Raw genomic sequence first — 15,136 nt, 5'->3', positions numbered from 1 at the left:
GTTGTGGCGTAGGATTGCGACACGTGTACACAATGAGTGTTCCGTTAGTGGGAGGGGTAAATGTGTACTGATTATTGGACGGCAAGGGCTCTAGTGGACGAAAAGTATAACGGAGGATATTAGCATAACATTTTCGAAAGTCCGGGGGTATATTTGTCCCTTTTCCCAAAAATCAAATAGATCAATTTTTTAATTTAATTTCTTAAACTTTTCAAATAGTCATCTTCTTCATATTTGGTCACAAATTGAGCACTAGATTCATACCCATTAGATCAAATTCTTCTTGATTTAACTTGTAAATTCAACTACAAGTTCACCAACACAAACTCAATGAACCCCAATCAAATTTTTTAATTAATTTTACAAATTCACAAGACCCATTTATTATTTTTTAAGCTTTTTCAAGCTTATCAATGGAGTTTTAAAATTTTCAATAGTCACAATCATCCTTCACATTATCCACATCTCCTCGTTGAAACCATCTAATAAAAGAATGATACTAATATTTTTCAAACCTAAAAAATGAAAATTTTAGAAGAAGTTGAGGCTACTGATTTGTATAAAAAAAAAAAAAAAGAGGCGGAGAAGAGTGAATGTGGGGATGGAGAAAGAAGAAAGTTGAGGGTTGTGGTGAGAGGTAGAGGAGAGAGGGCTGGTGGAGAAGAAAAAAGGGTGGGTGTGGGTGAAGGAGGGTTGAAGAAGATGGATCTTATTTTTTAATTTTGTTAAATTGAATTTTTTAAAAGTAAAATATTGTTTTAACTCGCTTTCAAGCGTGTGTAATCACGCATATTTCCAACTCACCAATATTAATGTCACATAAGCTCGGTCAATAGTCAGAAGGGTTTAAAATATTGTGTTCTGGTGAGTTTAAGGGTTTGGTTGGCAAAGTGATGAGTATATATGAGGGTCCAACTGACAAACGGAGCCAAGTACAGGGATCTCCCAGGTCATTCCGCCTCTCAGAAATAGCAAAGATAATAGATATAATAAGACTTTATAGATATAGTATCAGTAATTACGTTTTATATCTGTGGTTTTATGTGTTATGAAGGCTTCGATTTGTAAATTTTATTTGCAAATATACAAACTGGGTAAGTATATAAAATGAAAGTTGTGGTTTGTATATTTCACTTGCATGTTTGTATAAATCGCTTGCGAATATACAAATAAGGTAAGTATATACAATTTTTGTATTTATACATATAGGAATTTTTCAAAATTTTGTTTGTATATTTCGCTTGCCAATATAAAAACAAAGTAATTTATTATGATTTTTTCATAAATCATATACAAATAGTTAGAGTAAGCATATAGAAATTCTAAATTTGTACAATCAGGAACCGAATTATACAAATTCTGGATTTATACAATCAGGATCAATGTATACAAATTCTGGATTTATACAATTAGAAAAAGGAATAGCAATATTTCGCGAAACTGTAGCCACAAATTAAATTAATCAAAACTATAGTTATATTACATAATATACTCTAAATGCTTGTCATTTTGCATAATTTTCTCCATTTTAAACTCAATTATGGACCTGGTAATTTATTTTTTATTTCTTTTTCGGTCAGAACATACATAATTCAAATTACAAAATTATGTTTGAACTTTTGAAATTTAATATATTATTTGTACATGTAAATTTAAATAATTTTTATTTGAACTTTAGATATATAGAAATTTTAAATATTTATATCGCTTGTATTTTTTTGTATATTTTATATCTGCTTCAAAGCTCGATTAAATTTAAATTTACATTAAACTTTTTTTATATATCTCTTGCGTCAACAATCGGTCATAAGACTTTTTTTTTCCCGTGCAATCATCTTAAAGAGCCATATAAATCGAATGACAAAAATTAAGTAAAGATCACATAAATGATAGTTAAATTAGTTTCATTACTTTTTGTTTCAACTTGCCGTTGCACTTAAGAGGAGGTGATGAGGGGCATGCAACTTTGTCTAAAATATATGGATGTTTACTTAGTATTAGTTAAATAATAATAAAATCTATCTATTTTTATTTAAGTAGTCTAAATACTGAAAGAAAGAAAAAAGATAATGAGAAAAAAGTTATCATATTTTTGTGTGCTAGTGTTTGTCTTAAATTGTTTCAATGATATTGAAGATGAGTGTGATAATAATAAAATCTATCAACCTTTATTTAAATAGTCTAAATTCTGAAAGAAAGAAAAAAGATAATGAGAAAAAGTTATCATATTTTTGTGTGTGTTAGTGATTGTCTCAAATTGCATCAATGATATTGAAGACGAGTGTAACAAATAATGGCGATGAAAATAAGTGATAAAAGAGTTCTTGTTTTTTGTAAGTCAAGTAAAAATTCTTAACAAACTTCATATAATTAATTTAGAGTTCAATTTTACCTTATAGTACTCTTTTTGTTATTTTTATTTAAATATTAATATTATGTGAAAAAACTTAATAATATTTCTAAAAATAAGCGGATCGCGTAATTTTATTGTTCATTATCGGTAAATGCTAGTTGATTCTCTATAGATATAAAAAAAAAAAAATATATATATATATACATAGAAAATAAAGACAAAGCGAATATTAGAGGAACCATTACATAACATTTATGCTAGAGGACCAAAATAAAATGACTCATTAACCATTAGTAAAAATTCTTAAATGTGCTATTAGTAAGGGATGAAAGAGTGTGAAGATTTATTTGACATTGAAAATATTGTTGATTTGATTTTAAAACAAGTGACTACCTCATAAGACATAGAAGTGACGTATGAAGACATTTGGAAACTCTGAAGCATGTTGGATCATATCGATTTTATATATTTCTAATTATTTGAACAAAATAACTCATAGTTTAGCTAGATTTTCTATAATTTTTTATTGAAGGAGATCTCTTGATAAATATTTTTTCTAATTTGAATTGTAGCTAAAAATACATTCAAACTATATAATTTACTAATATAATAATACAAAGTTATGTTTCGAAAAAAGAAATAATTAGAATAATTTGTTTGCAAAAAAGAGATAAAAGGAGTAAATAGTGTTAAGGGTAAAGGAGAGAAATGTTTCGAAAATAATAATAATTAGAATTAATTCATTTGCAAAAATAGTTGAAGACATTTGGAAACTCTCAAACATGTTGGATCATATCGATTTTATATATTTCTAGTTATTTGAACAAAATAACTCATAGTTTAGCTAGATTTTCTATTTTTTTTTATCGAAGGAGAATAAATATTTTTTCTAATTTGAATTGTAGCTAAAAATACATTCAAACTATATGATCTACTAATATAATAATATGAATATTTTTTCTAATTTGAATTGTAGCTAAAAATACATTCAAACTATATGATCTACTAATATAATAATACAAAGTTATGTTTTGAAAAAAGAAATAATTAGAATTAATTCGTTTGCAAAAAAGGAGATAAAAGGATTAAATAGTGTTAAGGAGAGAAATAAAATAGTTTTAAGCAAGCAAAATTGCGGTGAACGTGGATCGAACACGTGACCTTCAGATCTTCAGTCTGACGCTCTCCCAACTGAGCTATCCCCGCTTGTTTGTTTACTTATGGAGTACATCTTAAAAATATATAGTACTCTAATAATTATTGATAACCGTGGTTTCTACGTCTCCGGTTCCTTATCTTTAAAAACGGAAATCATCCATGGTCGGCAGCCACGATCGTGAAGCAAAGAGATGGGGAAGACCTTCAAAGATGAATTTTCATATGGTAATGATGTCCGATGCTGTATCAAAATCTCCCTTTTCTTTATTTTGCTTCTCATGAACCTTACAATTTGTTTCGTTTTCGTTGATTAAACTGCAGAGGAAAGACTCGCAGAATCACGGGATATAATCGCCAAATATCCTGATCGAGTGCCGGTATGTTCTGTATTTTTTGTAATTTATTAGATGATCATTGCAATTATTAAGTTAAGCACTGGTTAGTTGGATGGATTTGTCATGGTTTAATAGATGATCAATGGGTTTAAACTTTAAAGTTGAAACTCTATTTAAGGCACATGAAGACCTAAACTTAGCTTTTTTTGTAACGAATAACTTTCCTATCTCAATTGATTCAAACAGCTCCCTTGCCTAATCCACACTATGTCCAACTTTTAGCCCTTAAGTTTCCCCAAAGTTTTAAATTTTACTCATAATATGATTTTTGATATCAAATGCATTATTGTTGAGTCACCTTGATAGTTCCGACTGAATTCGGGTGCATGATAGACATCGGTATTCCAGTGCATTTCTCAGTCTGAAACAATGCTTTGCTTTAGTATCTCTGTGGTTTCATAACTTTTATAATTTTGCTATCATTGTGGCAAATTCTTAGTCAGAAAGCTTACTCATCGTATTATTTGGAACAGTTCTGATTAGTGGTTGACGCTTGTTAGGGGGCTCTTACCTAGTATTCGTCCTTAACAAGTAGACTATGATTTTGTTGATCAGCTTCTACGGTTTTTCCAAAGCAAACTGTGACTGATTTATTCCAACCATTAAGAGGAGATTATGTCTACTTGAATTTTGAGGACAACATTGATGCTTGATCTTGTGGTTCTTACTTCTTCTTTCTCTTTCACAAAATTGGACAAATATTGGATAGATAATTCCATTAAGTTCAAAGGAATGAGGAAGGTTAAAGAGATTTAATGCCAAATAAAATTGTAGAGTGATTGAAGATAGAACACAGAGAGGTTGGATGCTGGATACATAATGTCAGAAATTTAAGGCTTTTCTAGAATTTCTACGAGTGAAAGTTCGGATGATGAAGGACGGACTTGATCACATCAATTGGAACTTAAAGGAAGACCTGTGAGAGAACTATAGGAGAAGATGATTAAGATATTGACATGGAAATGAAATATTACCATATATGGAAGTGCACAATACTTCGTTTATCAGTAATCCTATGTAAGATGGGGGTGTGTGTGATTATGATGGATTGTGGACTTAGCATATAGGTTTTGGATCCTGGTATAGTTACTCCTTTGTAAGTAACATCCCCCTCGGATGCTTTCTTTAAAAGTTTGACTTGTCCCAAAATTTAAATCTTTTTATATGTAGTCCATGTTAACATCCCGAACCAAAGGTCAAAATCCTATCTTATCAAACATAACTACCTGTTGGTCACAACTTGTGTTGAGTAATGAACACTCTGGAGTTCGGTTGCAATCGTTTGCTTAAAAATTAACCTTTTGAGAATGTTATATACACTTTGCTATTTCTTTTCCTATCCTTCAGTATTTGGATGTTTGTTTTTCAGAAAGAAACATACTAACAACAAATAGTTCCGACTTACCATCATGTTTCACCCGTTGGTTGTTATTGGATGGTCCTCCATGCATAGTGCATATTTGTCATCATCTCATGCAGTTATTTATGTTTTTGCAGGTGGTAGCTGAAAGATATTCAAAAACTGACCTCCCTGAGATGGAAAAGAAGAAGTAAGCAACTATCATCTTGGTGTCACGTTTCCTGCCAAAAAATCTAAAGTGATGTGCTTTCTTGTGTTACTCATAAATGTGATGTTAATGAAAGTCCTCTTGAATTCGTACCCAAAGAAATATCTAATGCTTACAGATGGCAGATTCTGCAAATGTGAATCTCTCTCAGCTCCTTAGTTCTGGATGCGCTTATTATTTCATATCAAACTTTAATTGAACTGTAAATTTAGAAGAGGGAAATATCTTTTTTACAAGGAGAGGATCTTAAAAGAACTAGTCCTTAGGCATGCGCCTCACGGCGTGTGTACCCCGTATGAGTACAAATTTTAAAAATTACATAAATACTATTGTTAAAAATTGTGTTTGAGTTGTAAAATAAAAATTGAAGTAAAGAACTAAGGGTTCTTGTATATACTATTTAGCTAACTCAGTGAAGAAAGAAACTGTCCTAGAAAAATTCTCGAATGCCTATCATGATTTGGATATACGGGTTACGTCTTTGCTTTAGATAGAATAGTGTAACATATTGACTTGTATTCACGTCATTCGCAACTGCCCTTATGTTGCAAGCCTGTATAGTTCTAAGAAAGTGGAACAATATTTTCTCTTTTACTGTTTCACAACTTACAAAATGCATTATGTGAGATGGTTGTGAAGAGTTGGTGATTTGTTTTTGAAGAGAGATAAAAAATGGAAACTTAATTATAGTTGTTATGAACCACTATCTTTGTAGTGAAATACATGTTTATGGCAATCTTAAAAGATTGATGTTAAAAAATGTGAAGATTTTAGATGCATGCCCCATGCTTTTTTTTGAATGGATTTTTTTAATTTTTTAAAAAAATTTCAAGACAATTTATAATTTACATATTTGTACATAAATATCTTAGAAAGAAATTTTACTTTAAAAGTGTAATAGTCATACCTTCTTCTGATAGACGGCTGTAATATTTCTTAGTTGTAATACTTTTAAAGTGCCTAATTAAGAGAGAGAAGATCAAGGAAATCAGCAACTTGAGACACAATATATAGAGACATACGACCAAGTAAATCAGCTACTTGAGACAAAATACATAAAGTGAGACATGAGCTTTTCAGTCTTGTAGGTTGTTAATTCAAGTTTGTTTAAAGAACAGCTAAATTAATTCCAGTATAGAATGACATTTAAGTTACCTTGTTGAATATACAATAGTATTAAGTAGATAAAACCTAAAATACACCTTGGACTACATACACAAATTTTGTCTTCAACTCAAATTGTATTCTATTCACGGATAAAATCTTTCGTTGAATAAGTTCTGATTGCTTTAATTACTACAACTCTTCAGCCTAATAATTGTAGGAATGAATCAAAAGGCTTAGTGCTGATGAATGAGTCACGAGCTACTTGCTAGATGGCGACATTATTTATAGCACTGGAAAAACTTAAAACTATATTGCAAGACATAAGAAAAGAAGGAGAATATTAGATAAACAATTAAGATAGAAACATTACAATCATGCCACTATTCTATCAAGATCAAAAACACAACTGGCAGGATAGGTTGAGTTGTGCTTACACCTTACTTGCCTCCATACCACTTTTAGTAAACTGGAAACTTAAATCCTCCCCACACCCATTTTTTTCCAGCTCACTCCATATGATATACGAATTTTAGTACATAAATATTTTCCATGGAAACTTATTATGCGATTACCTTGGGAATCTGAATAGGATAGATGGAAGTAAATCCAACTAATTCGATTTTACAAACAATGATCGGAAGTATGGAAGACAATATTTGCATTAGTTGCACATCTATAAATAATCAATTGATGCATTGTCGTGGAAGACTGGAAATAAATGAACTCTTCGTACCAGAAAATTATTTGTCTGAACACAAACCAAAAATAGATGTATAGGCTCCTCTGATCGATAGTTGTATCAGACTATTAACCCCTCACTGGCACAGGTTCTTTTAATTTGATACATGACGACTGAGTGTCCAAAGGCACCACATCTCCGAGAGCTTGCTAGATATGTTCTGAATTGGCAAGTAATCTTTAGGTACTGACGATTTTTGTCTTCTTCAACAAACAAGGGGAGGGTTGGTGGATAATTGAATTCAATCTCCATCTATTTATAAAACAATATGTTTATATTCTAACATAACCAGTCAACTTGCCATCTGTAATGTTACCAAAGCAAACATTCAATGGATTGTGTGGGAATACAAAGAGTATTACCTTTCCATGAATCCAAATACATTACTCAAATTAAATTAATAGTAGAAAAGACATACCAACATTATCAAACATTAATAATTCGTTATGATGTGCATGCAATATATGTTTTGTATGTTGCGGTTGAAGGAGTAATAAAGGGGTATTAACGTCCATCAACATTTTAAGGGCACTTAAGTCTGTCAACATTCGAGTCTGTGACTTCCCACTTATAATATAATATGATGCTTAGACTCTCTCTTCTTTGTTTTCTCTTTTGCTTTTTTTGGTTTCTGTTTCAGAATGATAAATCTCTCTTAAGGAGTAGATCTTAATTCTCACATTTACTTAATTCTCACATTTCTCTTTTGCTTTTTTTGGTTTCTGTTTCAGAATGATAAATCTCTCTCAAGGAGTAGATCTTAATTCTCACATTTATTCTCTACTTTCTTCTTGAGGAATAATTCTCCTAACTGAGCTTAAGTTTCGATCTGGTTGAACTGCTAGTTTGACACGTGCACAGTTGTGTTTTCACATAGATTCTTTAGGCAAAGATCCTGAATGTCTCACATTAGTTAATATAACTATGTTCCTCTAATTGTCCTAGCTTTTTGTGGTTAGTCAAATCATATCTGGATTGAATTCTTTTTCTTTTTGTTATGAAAATTGGACTGGTTAATGGACACAGAATAAAAAATGCAGTAGTTCTCTCTTTGGTCGTTTAACTAAAGTTGGATTTTAAAATATTTCTTCTGATGGGATACCGGTTTTCTTGATCCAAAAAAATAATCTCTTCTCTTTATTTTATATCAGTCACATTCTCGTTGAGGCTTTTCTTTCTGTCTTGTTTAAACTAAATATGCTGCTTTACTTTAACGGAACTCTGATTTGTCTCTTGATGAGTATTTAGTTCAAGTTCTGGTTAGGTTCATTTCCTTTCAGTATTTTGTTTTTCCTTTACAACTTCTCGCTTTTAGTTCGAAGATATTCTTTTAGTACCTTGTTATTCCATCACTAAAATGTAGTCAACTTTTTATTTTTGGAAAATTTGAAGATATAGCGAAATCTTATCTTTATTTTTTGGTCAAGAGTTGGTTTATATCTTGAAATGAGGGAACTTTACAACTTGAAATGAGGAAGCTTGCTTCACGCACACTCTGCCATCTACCTTGAGCTATGGCCTCTGGTAACAACTATGTGTAACACACCGGAAAAGTCTAGGAACTTCTCTTCTAGTGGAGAATGTATTATCCAGGCATCCTGCATAAAAATGATTCTTCTACCATCCCCTACTTTAAATAGTATTTTAGGGCATCAGATTGCAATGAAAGCTTTTGCCTTGTATTCACTTCTTCTCCGTAGGTCCTGTTTTGGAATTTGATTTTGGTTTCTTGGAGAGGTTATAGTTTGATTCAATGTTGTATGTATGAGCAAACAGAGATTGGAAAACCCACTGGTCCCCCCACTCCCAACTCCAACCCCCTAAAAAAAGAACTCTTGTGGTTCACGTAGTCCATAATGTTACTCTTTTATTTTCTTTTTTAATTCTTCTATCCTTTCTTGGCTACAGATACCTGGTACCTCGTGATATGTCTGTTGGACAATTTATCCACATTCTGAGTGGCAGGCTGCATCTGTCTCCTGGAAAAGCTCTCTTCGTGTTTGTGAATAACACCTTGCCTCAAACAAGTAAATCCCTAATTTGTTCATAAGATGCGCCTGTTATAATGACATTACAAGAATAATTTTCTCGATCACTGATCTCATATGGATTTTTTGTTGTTGCAGCAAGCTTGATTGAGACCGTGTATGAATCTTCCAAGGATAAAGATGGGTTCCTCTACATGTGCTACAGCAGTGAGAAAACCTTTGGTGGTCACTCTTAGAAAGTGTACATTGTAAACTGAAATATGTATATGGTATCTGTATTTGCATGGTTGTTTATCCTGTAAATTCTTGCACAGAGATATGTATATTTGTCAACTGAATTCATGAAGGAAATTCTAATTTTAAATCCATTGGATTTCAGACTTGATGTTGTGATTGTTGAGTGACAAGGTTATAGTAAAATGGCAATCTTGTAAACCTCCATTGAGAAGAATAAAGAATACAAAGGTTGTATAAGTTGAAGGAAACAATTGAATTTCCCTAGCTCTCAAGTTACATTCTTTTGCAAACAAAGAAACGAAAAAACGAGCTCGTTATTGGAGGTAAACATCCATTGAATTGAAAAGCAAAATAACTTTTGCCAGTGAAAAACAAAACAAGAGAGATTGAATGAGCGTTGGAACCAAATTTGGGTCATGAGCGTAGACCAGATGGTATGGCAAAAGCAACAGGACATTCGAAGTTGAAGATTACGAAGTATGCAGTTTGATATGCAGATAGTAATAAAACAATTGAAGTACTACGGGATCAATAAAGGAATAACGTTACATTAAAAATATAAAATATTTCGCGTAAACTGGGACAAAACATCAAAACAATATGAGCCTCTAAGAGCTAATATCCAGTATACATTGTCAAATTGTGAATTAAAGGTACAGGTCTGAGAAAGCTAAATATATGAGAATACAAATATGGTGTTCAGCAGCACGTTAACACTCAACTTTTCTGCCTAGCAACCAACAATCGGTTTTCTGGAGAGATATTTGACGGGACATACTTGACAAGCTCACATTCAAGTTCATGTTCCTTGAGCCACATAAACCTTCCAACATCTATTATATCCTTGCACATCAATCCTACAACAGCTCTATCCACAGCCTTCATATTCTTCACCATGTTTTTGACGTCATATGTATTTGGATCTGATTCTACGTGCTCGTGTTCCCTGTGAACCATAAGAGACGGTCATTTTAGGAGCAAGAAAAGAAAATGTGGCAATTCGAACAAGAGTACGCCATGCTAATGTCCCTTGGATGATCCACATATCAAGGTTAGGCATCGATGAGCACACTGAACTAGTGAAGAACCTCTTCTTTTAATTGGGGGGGGGGGGGGGGAGGTCTTCATTAGTTTGATGTGCTCCATTGGTGCGGACCCCGAGATAGAAAGACTATACCTCTTAAAAATTTAGATAGAAAGATCATACCTGATTTGTAGATCAAAAGACCCAGTGCCACAAAGATCTGAACCATGATCTGCATCAACGGCCCAGCTGGTAAGCCATGTCATGGCATTGAAATCATCCTTAGTGATTCCCAAATCCAACATATATGGCTTATCTGAGGAAGGCATCATTCATGAATTTCAGCAAGTCCATAGTAATGTTAATGATGGAGCATTTTTGAACAGAAACTAAAACAGGGTCAAAACTGATATGTGCAATAGCAAGGAGCATGAGAGAAGAAGGTGGATTACTTATGTAATGCTTCCACTGACAAAGATGATGGCAGCAAGTAGCTATAGCTAGGCCAATCAGGCGGCACGTCGAATCAGAAGGAGCATCATTATGTTGATTGCATTGTTTGCTGATGCAACATCTTAGAGTCATATCTGCATCAAATTGCTACTGTATTAGCTTGTCAAGTAACAGTGGCCTGAAGAAGAATTGAATGCACTGGTAAACACACTGTCCATGTTCTTCTGAAAGCAGAAGGTAAAGAAGTACCTGTAGCAGGCCCACAAAGATGTTTGCCAATTGCTAGATATGGAACGCCCTGTAAACTCTCAACAGCATTCAACTTTAGGTCCTCAACTGCAAATGGTTAAAACAGCTTATTCAAAGTGATGAAGTAGAGAAGCCATGAAATGTTGTGCAGAAAGAGGAAGAAGACACCTTTTGATCAAACAATAGTCAAGCATTTTCCACAGAACTACATTACACACAACAAAAACATGAAATGCCTTCTAGTTTTTTCCTCCATCATTTTGTCAGTCTCTCAATATTTGAATTCACATTACTAGCAACATTCCAAGAGTTTTCAGTCTATTTCACAGGAAACACTTGTGATACTGTCGTTCTGTCTAAACACACTCGGAGTACATAATAGTGACATGAAGAACTTGGGAAAAGGGCTTTCTACCCATGATTTGGGTGAAATGTTGTTTTGTATGTTATTTGTGCCCGTGTTTTATAACTTATATACTCCTTGATATTTTTATATTTGGTCTGAAGGATAATTAATGTACTCACATGTTTAAAGAATAATATAGATTTGCTTTGGACTATAAGTTTAGTAACCGCTAGAATGAACAATTCACCAAGCTGGAAACTAAGAAGGCTTCGCATCAAGGCCTTCTAACATCCTTCCTACCTTTTAGTACTTCCTCCATCGTGTCCCCCCCTCCCTCCAAAGAAAAAGATCAAGACTATTGCCATCTCAAACTAGGTATCTGATTTGACTGGACTCAAATATTAAGAAATTGGAACTGTATCCTATCCAAAAGAAATGCATCCAATGTCAAAAATCAGACTGGACACAAATATTAAGAAATTGGAACTGTATCCTGTCCAAAAGAAATGTATCCAATATAAAACTTCTTCTAATTCTGGATCCAGCTGCAAACATGGCTAACTTAATGAATCAACCCTAGACTTGAAGACCATCAAAGTATATACCCAAAGCTACAGAACAGCTAAAACTGCCACAATCACCTGAAATGTTTCAGTGATTTTATGGTCAACACACCTCTATCATTACATTTTTCTCATCCCCATCAACAACGTCACCAGTATATTATTTCCTTTTGATGTGTGGCCATTCAACTATTTCCAAGGTTCTGTATAGAAGTGATTTTTTACCCAAGTCTGATGGAATACTAGTTATTGTCTTTGAATTTATTAATAGCCACTTACAATAATGCTCAATACATCAGGTAACTTGGTCTAATCTTCTCCATACCATCATCAAATGAGTCGAGCAGCATGATTCGTTTAAGCCTCTTTACATTCTTGTATGCTGATTGCTATTTGCAGTTTGCTAGTGCTTAACAATGATGTTGGCAGTTTTTCTTATTCTTAAAATACCTAATTCTTGTTTTCATTTATTTTTTCTTGATCAGGTAAAGTTAAGATATTATTCCAGTAGGCATCCAGGGAATGCATCTTTGACCTAATTCTTGTTTTCATGTGGCTAAATGATGCTGGAAACATGCTTCATTTATGGAAAAGAATTTCAATATCTTCTCAGTTCCATGGTTTTCATTTTGGGACTCCAAAATCTATCACTATTGTGGATCCAATATACTGTTATTGCATAGACATATAGGAACGATCAAGTGAAGGTTGCAAGATGAGTAAATGGATAACAAACAAGTATACTAAATCCAAGGGGTGATAAGTGGTTCATAGACTACCCATTTTATCACTCATTTATCTATCTGTTGAACTTTACACACCCTCTGGCATATCAAGTCTCAACAGTCAATAAATTAGCAGGAAAATATTTAATTCATTCAAGTAGTGCAAGAGTTATTCAGTTGGCTATCATATGAAACCGTAATAAAAGTCGTTTTCTAAAAGAAAGATAATTCTCTTCACATATGTATGCTAGGAAACCATCCCAACCTTAAACAAAACAACTAAAATTGGAGGGGATTAAATACATGAACAAAGAAAAAGTTAACCTTTTTATTAGTTAAAGTGTTTATAAAGCCCTTACTGTCAATTCTCAATCGCTCCAGCGTAACACTCTCTTTCTGTCGCAAACTTCGATCAGCCTGTACATAATACATGAATCACAAACACCGGGGTGTCTATAATGTTCTAATAACAAAGCAAAGTGGGGAAAAACAAAAGAGATAAATAAAAGCTGGAAAAGGCAGGATCTTGATACTTCTCTAGCGTTTTGAATTGTAGCCTGACCTTGAGCTTGTATGATTTACGTTCAACCAGTAAAATCTTCTTAATTCTGTAACAATCGGCCAGCACTTGCGTCAAGTACCCTCTTCCTGCTCCAAATTCAACAACTGCAGGAACATCATCATCATCCCCAGATACTTCTAACTTAACTGGCCCTGATACAGCATCATCCCCACAACTTTTCAGAACCCCAAATTCTTCTAGATTCCCTAGAATTGAGGCCTGCTGCATTACATGTTTCTCTTGAAATGGCAAACCCCTGCAAAAAGAACAACACAATGGGGTTTGAAAATGAGATAAGAATATTAAGGGGAACATAAAATGCAAACAACACATACGAAAGAGTACGATAGTAGAACACCGGTCCACTTGTCGATTAGTCCAAATATCACAAGCTTGAGGAATCTTGAAAGAATCACCAATGTCACTACAGATGGAAGCATGAATAGACTTGATTTTGTTAATCAATTTGGAGAATTCAAAAAGGGTCATCCCGTGAACTGCATTCCTCTTCATCTCTGAACTAAAATTCTGTCCCCCTTCTTCTTCTTCTTCTTTGCCGGCATTAATACCCTCCTGGTAAAAAGGCTGAATCGACAAAGATTGAGCTTGTTTGAAAAATGGGCATCGCTTAAGATGACTCTGCAGATTCTCTTCCAGCACAGAGCTATTATAAATAGGAAAATAATAAAAATTAAATTAAAGAACATAGTAAATATGATATGTATACAAGGATGAGGAGAAAGGGGAATTACTGAGAAGGGTGGATAGGGCAAGGAACCCATTGTCCATCAGATCTTTGAGTATGGTTTCCACAGAACCTGAAGAATTGAAATCAAAAGAAAAAGTTTCCATTGAAATGATGGCAGTAGAAACTGTAGGGCGTTATGGAGAGTTAACAAAAAGGGACTGACTGTGAATCTCGGAGAAGGACGTTTGAGCAAAATCTCTTCTTCTTGGGAAGCCAGAAGTTGCAGCGTGCCGCCATTTCCGTCCTGCTCGGCTTAAACCCTGTTGCCACACTAGATTTATTGTAGATTTACCGAAATAAGTACTTATATCAATGGAGAATATTAGCAAACTTTTTTAACTCTAGTTCCCAATTTAACTCTCTTAGTTTGATAAAATGAAAATTAGGAGTGAATCGTCAAAAACACATTAAAATTATTTATTTTATTTTTAAAACAATTTGAGTCTAATATAATTAAGAGGGTAAAAAACACACATAAGTTTAAAAAACATACATTAAATAATAGTATTTTATCTGTCCCAATTTATGTGACACATTTCATATTTTGAAAGTTAAACAGTTTAAATTTGACCGGGAATTTGCGCATGAAATCTTCAATTCTTTTTGAAATGAAAATTATATATTTGTAAACTACATAAAAAGTACTATAAGTCACAATAATTGATAATTCAAAATGTTTAAAAGATCTATGAAAAATTTACGGTCAAAGATAGATTGGTTTGAATCTCGAAATCTGAAAAGTGCCATATAAAATAGGACAGAGGGAGTATATAATAGTGTGTATATTGCACTTTTAAAAAAATATAATAATAGTTATCACCCGATAATAATAGTTGTTGTTAATGACTAGTAATGATGATGGTGATAGTTTATGACGGTGGAGGCTGATGGTGTTGCGGTGAGTGTCAGAATAGTAGCGAC

The 15,136-nt window shown here is 33.1% G+C and overlaps 2 protein-coding genes and 1 non-coding gene across 3 annotated transcripts; 1 reads left to right on the top strand and 2 right to left on the bottom strand.

The window, feature by feature from the left end:
* Positions 1–3,486: 3,486 nt before the first annotated feature.
* On the bottom strand, positions 3,487–3,559 carry TRNAF-GAA (transfer RNA phenylalanine (anticodon GAA)). The gene has a single exon. It is a non-coding gene; the product is annotated as a tRNA-Phe (tRNA).
* Positions 3,560–3,624: 65 nt separating this feature from the next.
* On the top strand, positions 3,625–9,777 carry LOC125810595 (autophagy-related protein 8i). Its single transcript, XM_049490068.1, has 5 exons — positions 3,625–3,736; positions 3,833–3,888; positions 5,404–5,456; positions 9,229–9,347; positions 9,447–9,777. The coding sequence occupies exons 1-5, from the start codon at positions 3,703–3,705 to the stop codon at positions 9,542–9,544; spliced, it is 360 nt and encodes a 119-aa protein (XP_049346025.1). The 5' UTR covers positions 3,625–3,702; the 3' UTR covers positions 9,545–9,777.
* A 299-nt stretch (positions 9,778–10,076) lies between these two features.
* On the bottom strand, positions 10,077–14,518 carry LOC125810615 (uncharacterized). Its single transcript, XM_049490086.1, has 9 exons — positions 14,379–14,518; positions 14,220–14,285; positions 13,826–14,131; positions 13,468–13,723; positions 13,265–13,322; positions 11,272–11,358; positions 11,022–11,156; positions 10,753–10,885; positions 10,077–10,491 (listed from the first exon to the last, which is right to left on the bottom strand). Exons 1-9 carry the CDS (start codon positions 14,450–14,452, stop codon positions 10,263–10,265), a joined length of 1,344 nt encoding a protein of 447 aa, XP_049346043.1. The 5' UTR covers positions 14,453–14,518; the 3' UTR covers positions 10,077–10,262.
* Between the last annotated feature and the right edge of the window lie 618 nt (positions 14,519–15,136).

The sequence above is a fragment of the Solanum verrucosum genome, unplaced genomic scaffold, assembly GCF_900185275.1.
Source record: "Solanum verrucosum unplaced genomic scaffold, falcon-dt-bn FXZP01000118.1, whole genome shotgun sequence".
Lineage (NCBI taxonomy): Eukaryota > Viridiplantae > Streptophyta > Magnoliopsida > Solanales > Solanaceae > Solanum > Solanum verrucosum.
This window is presented reverse-complemented; position numbering and strand designations above follow the sequence as displayed.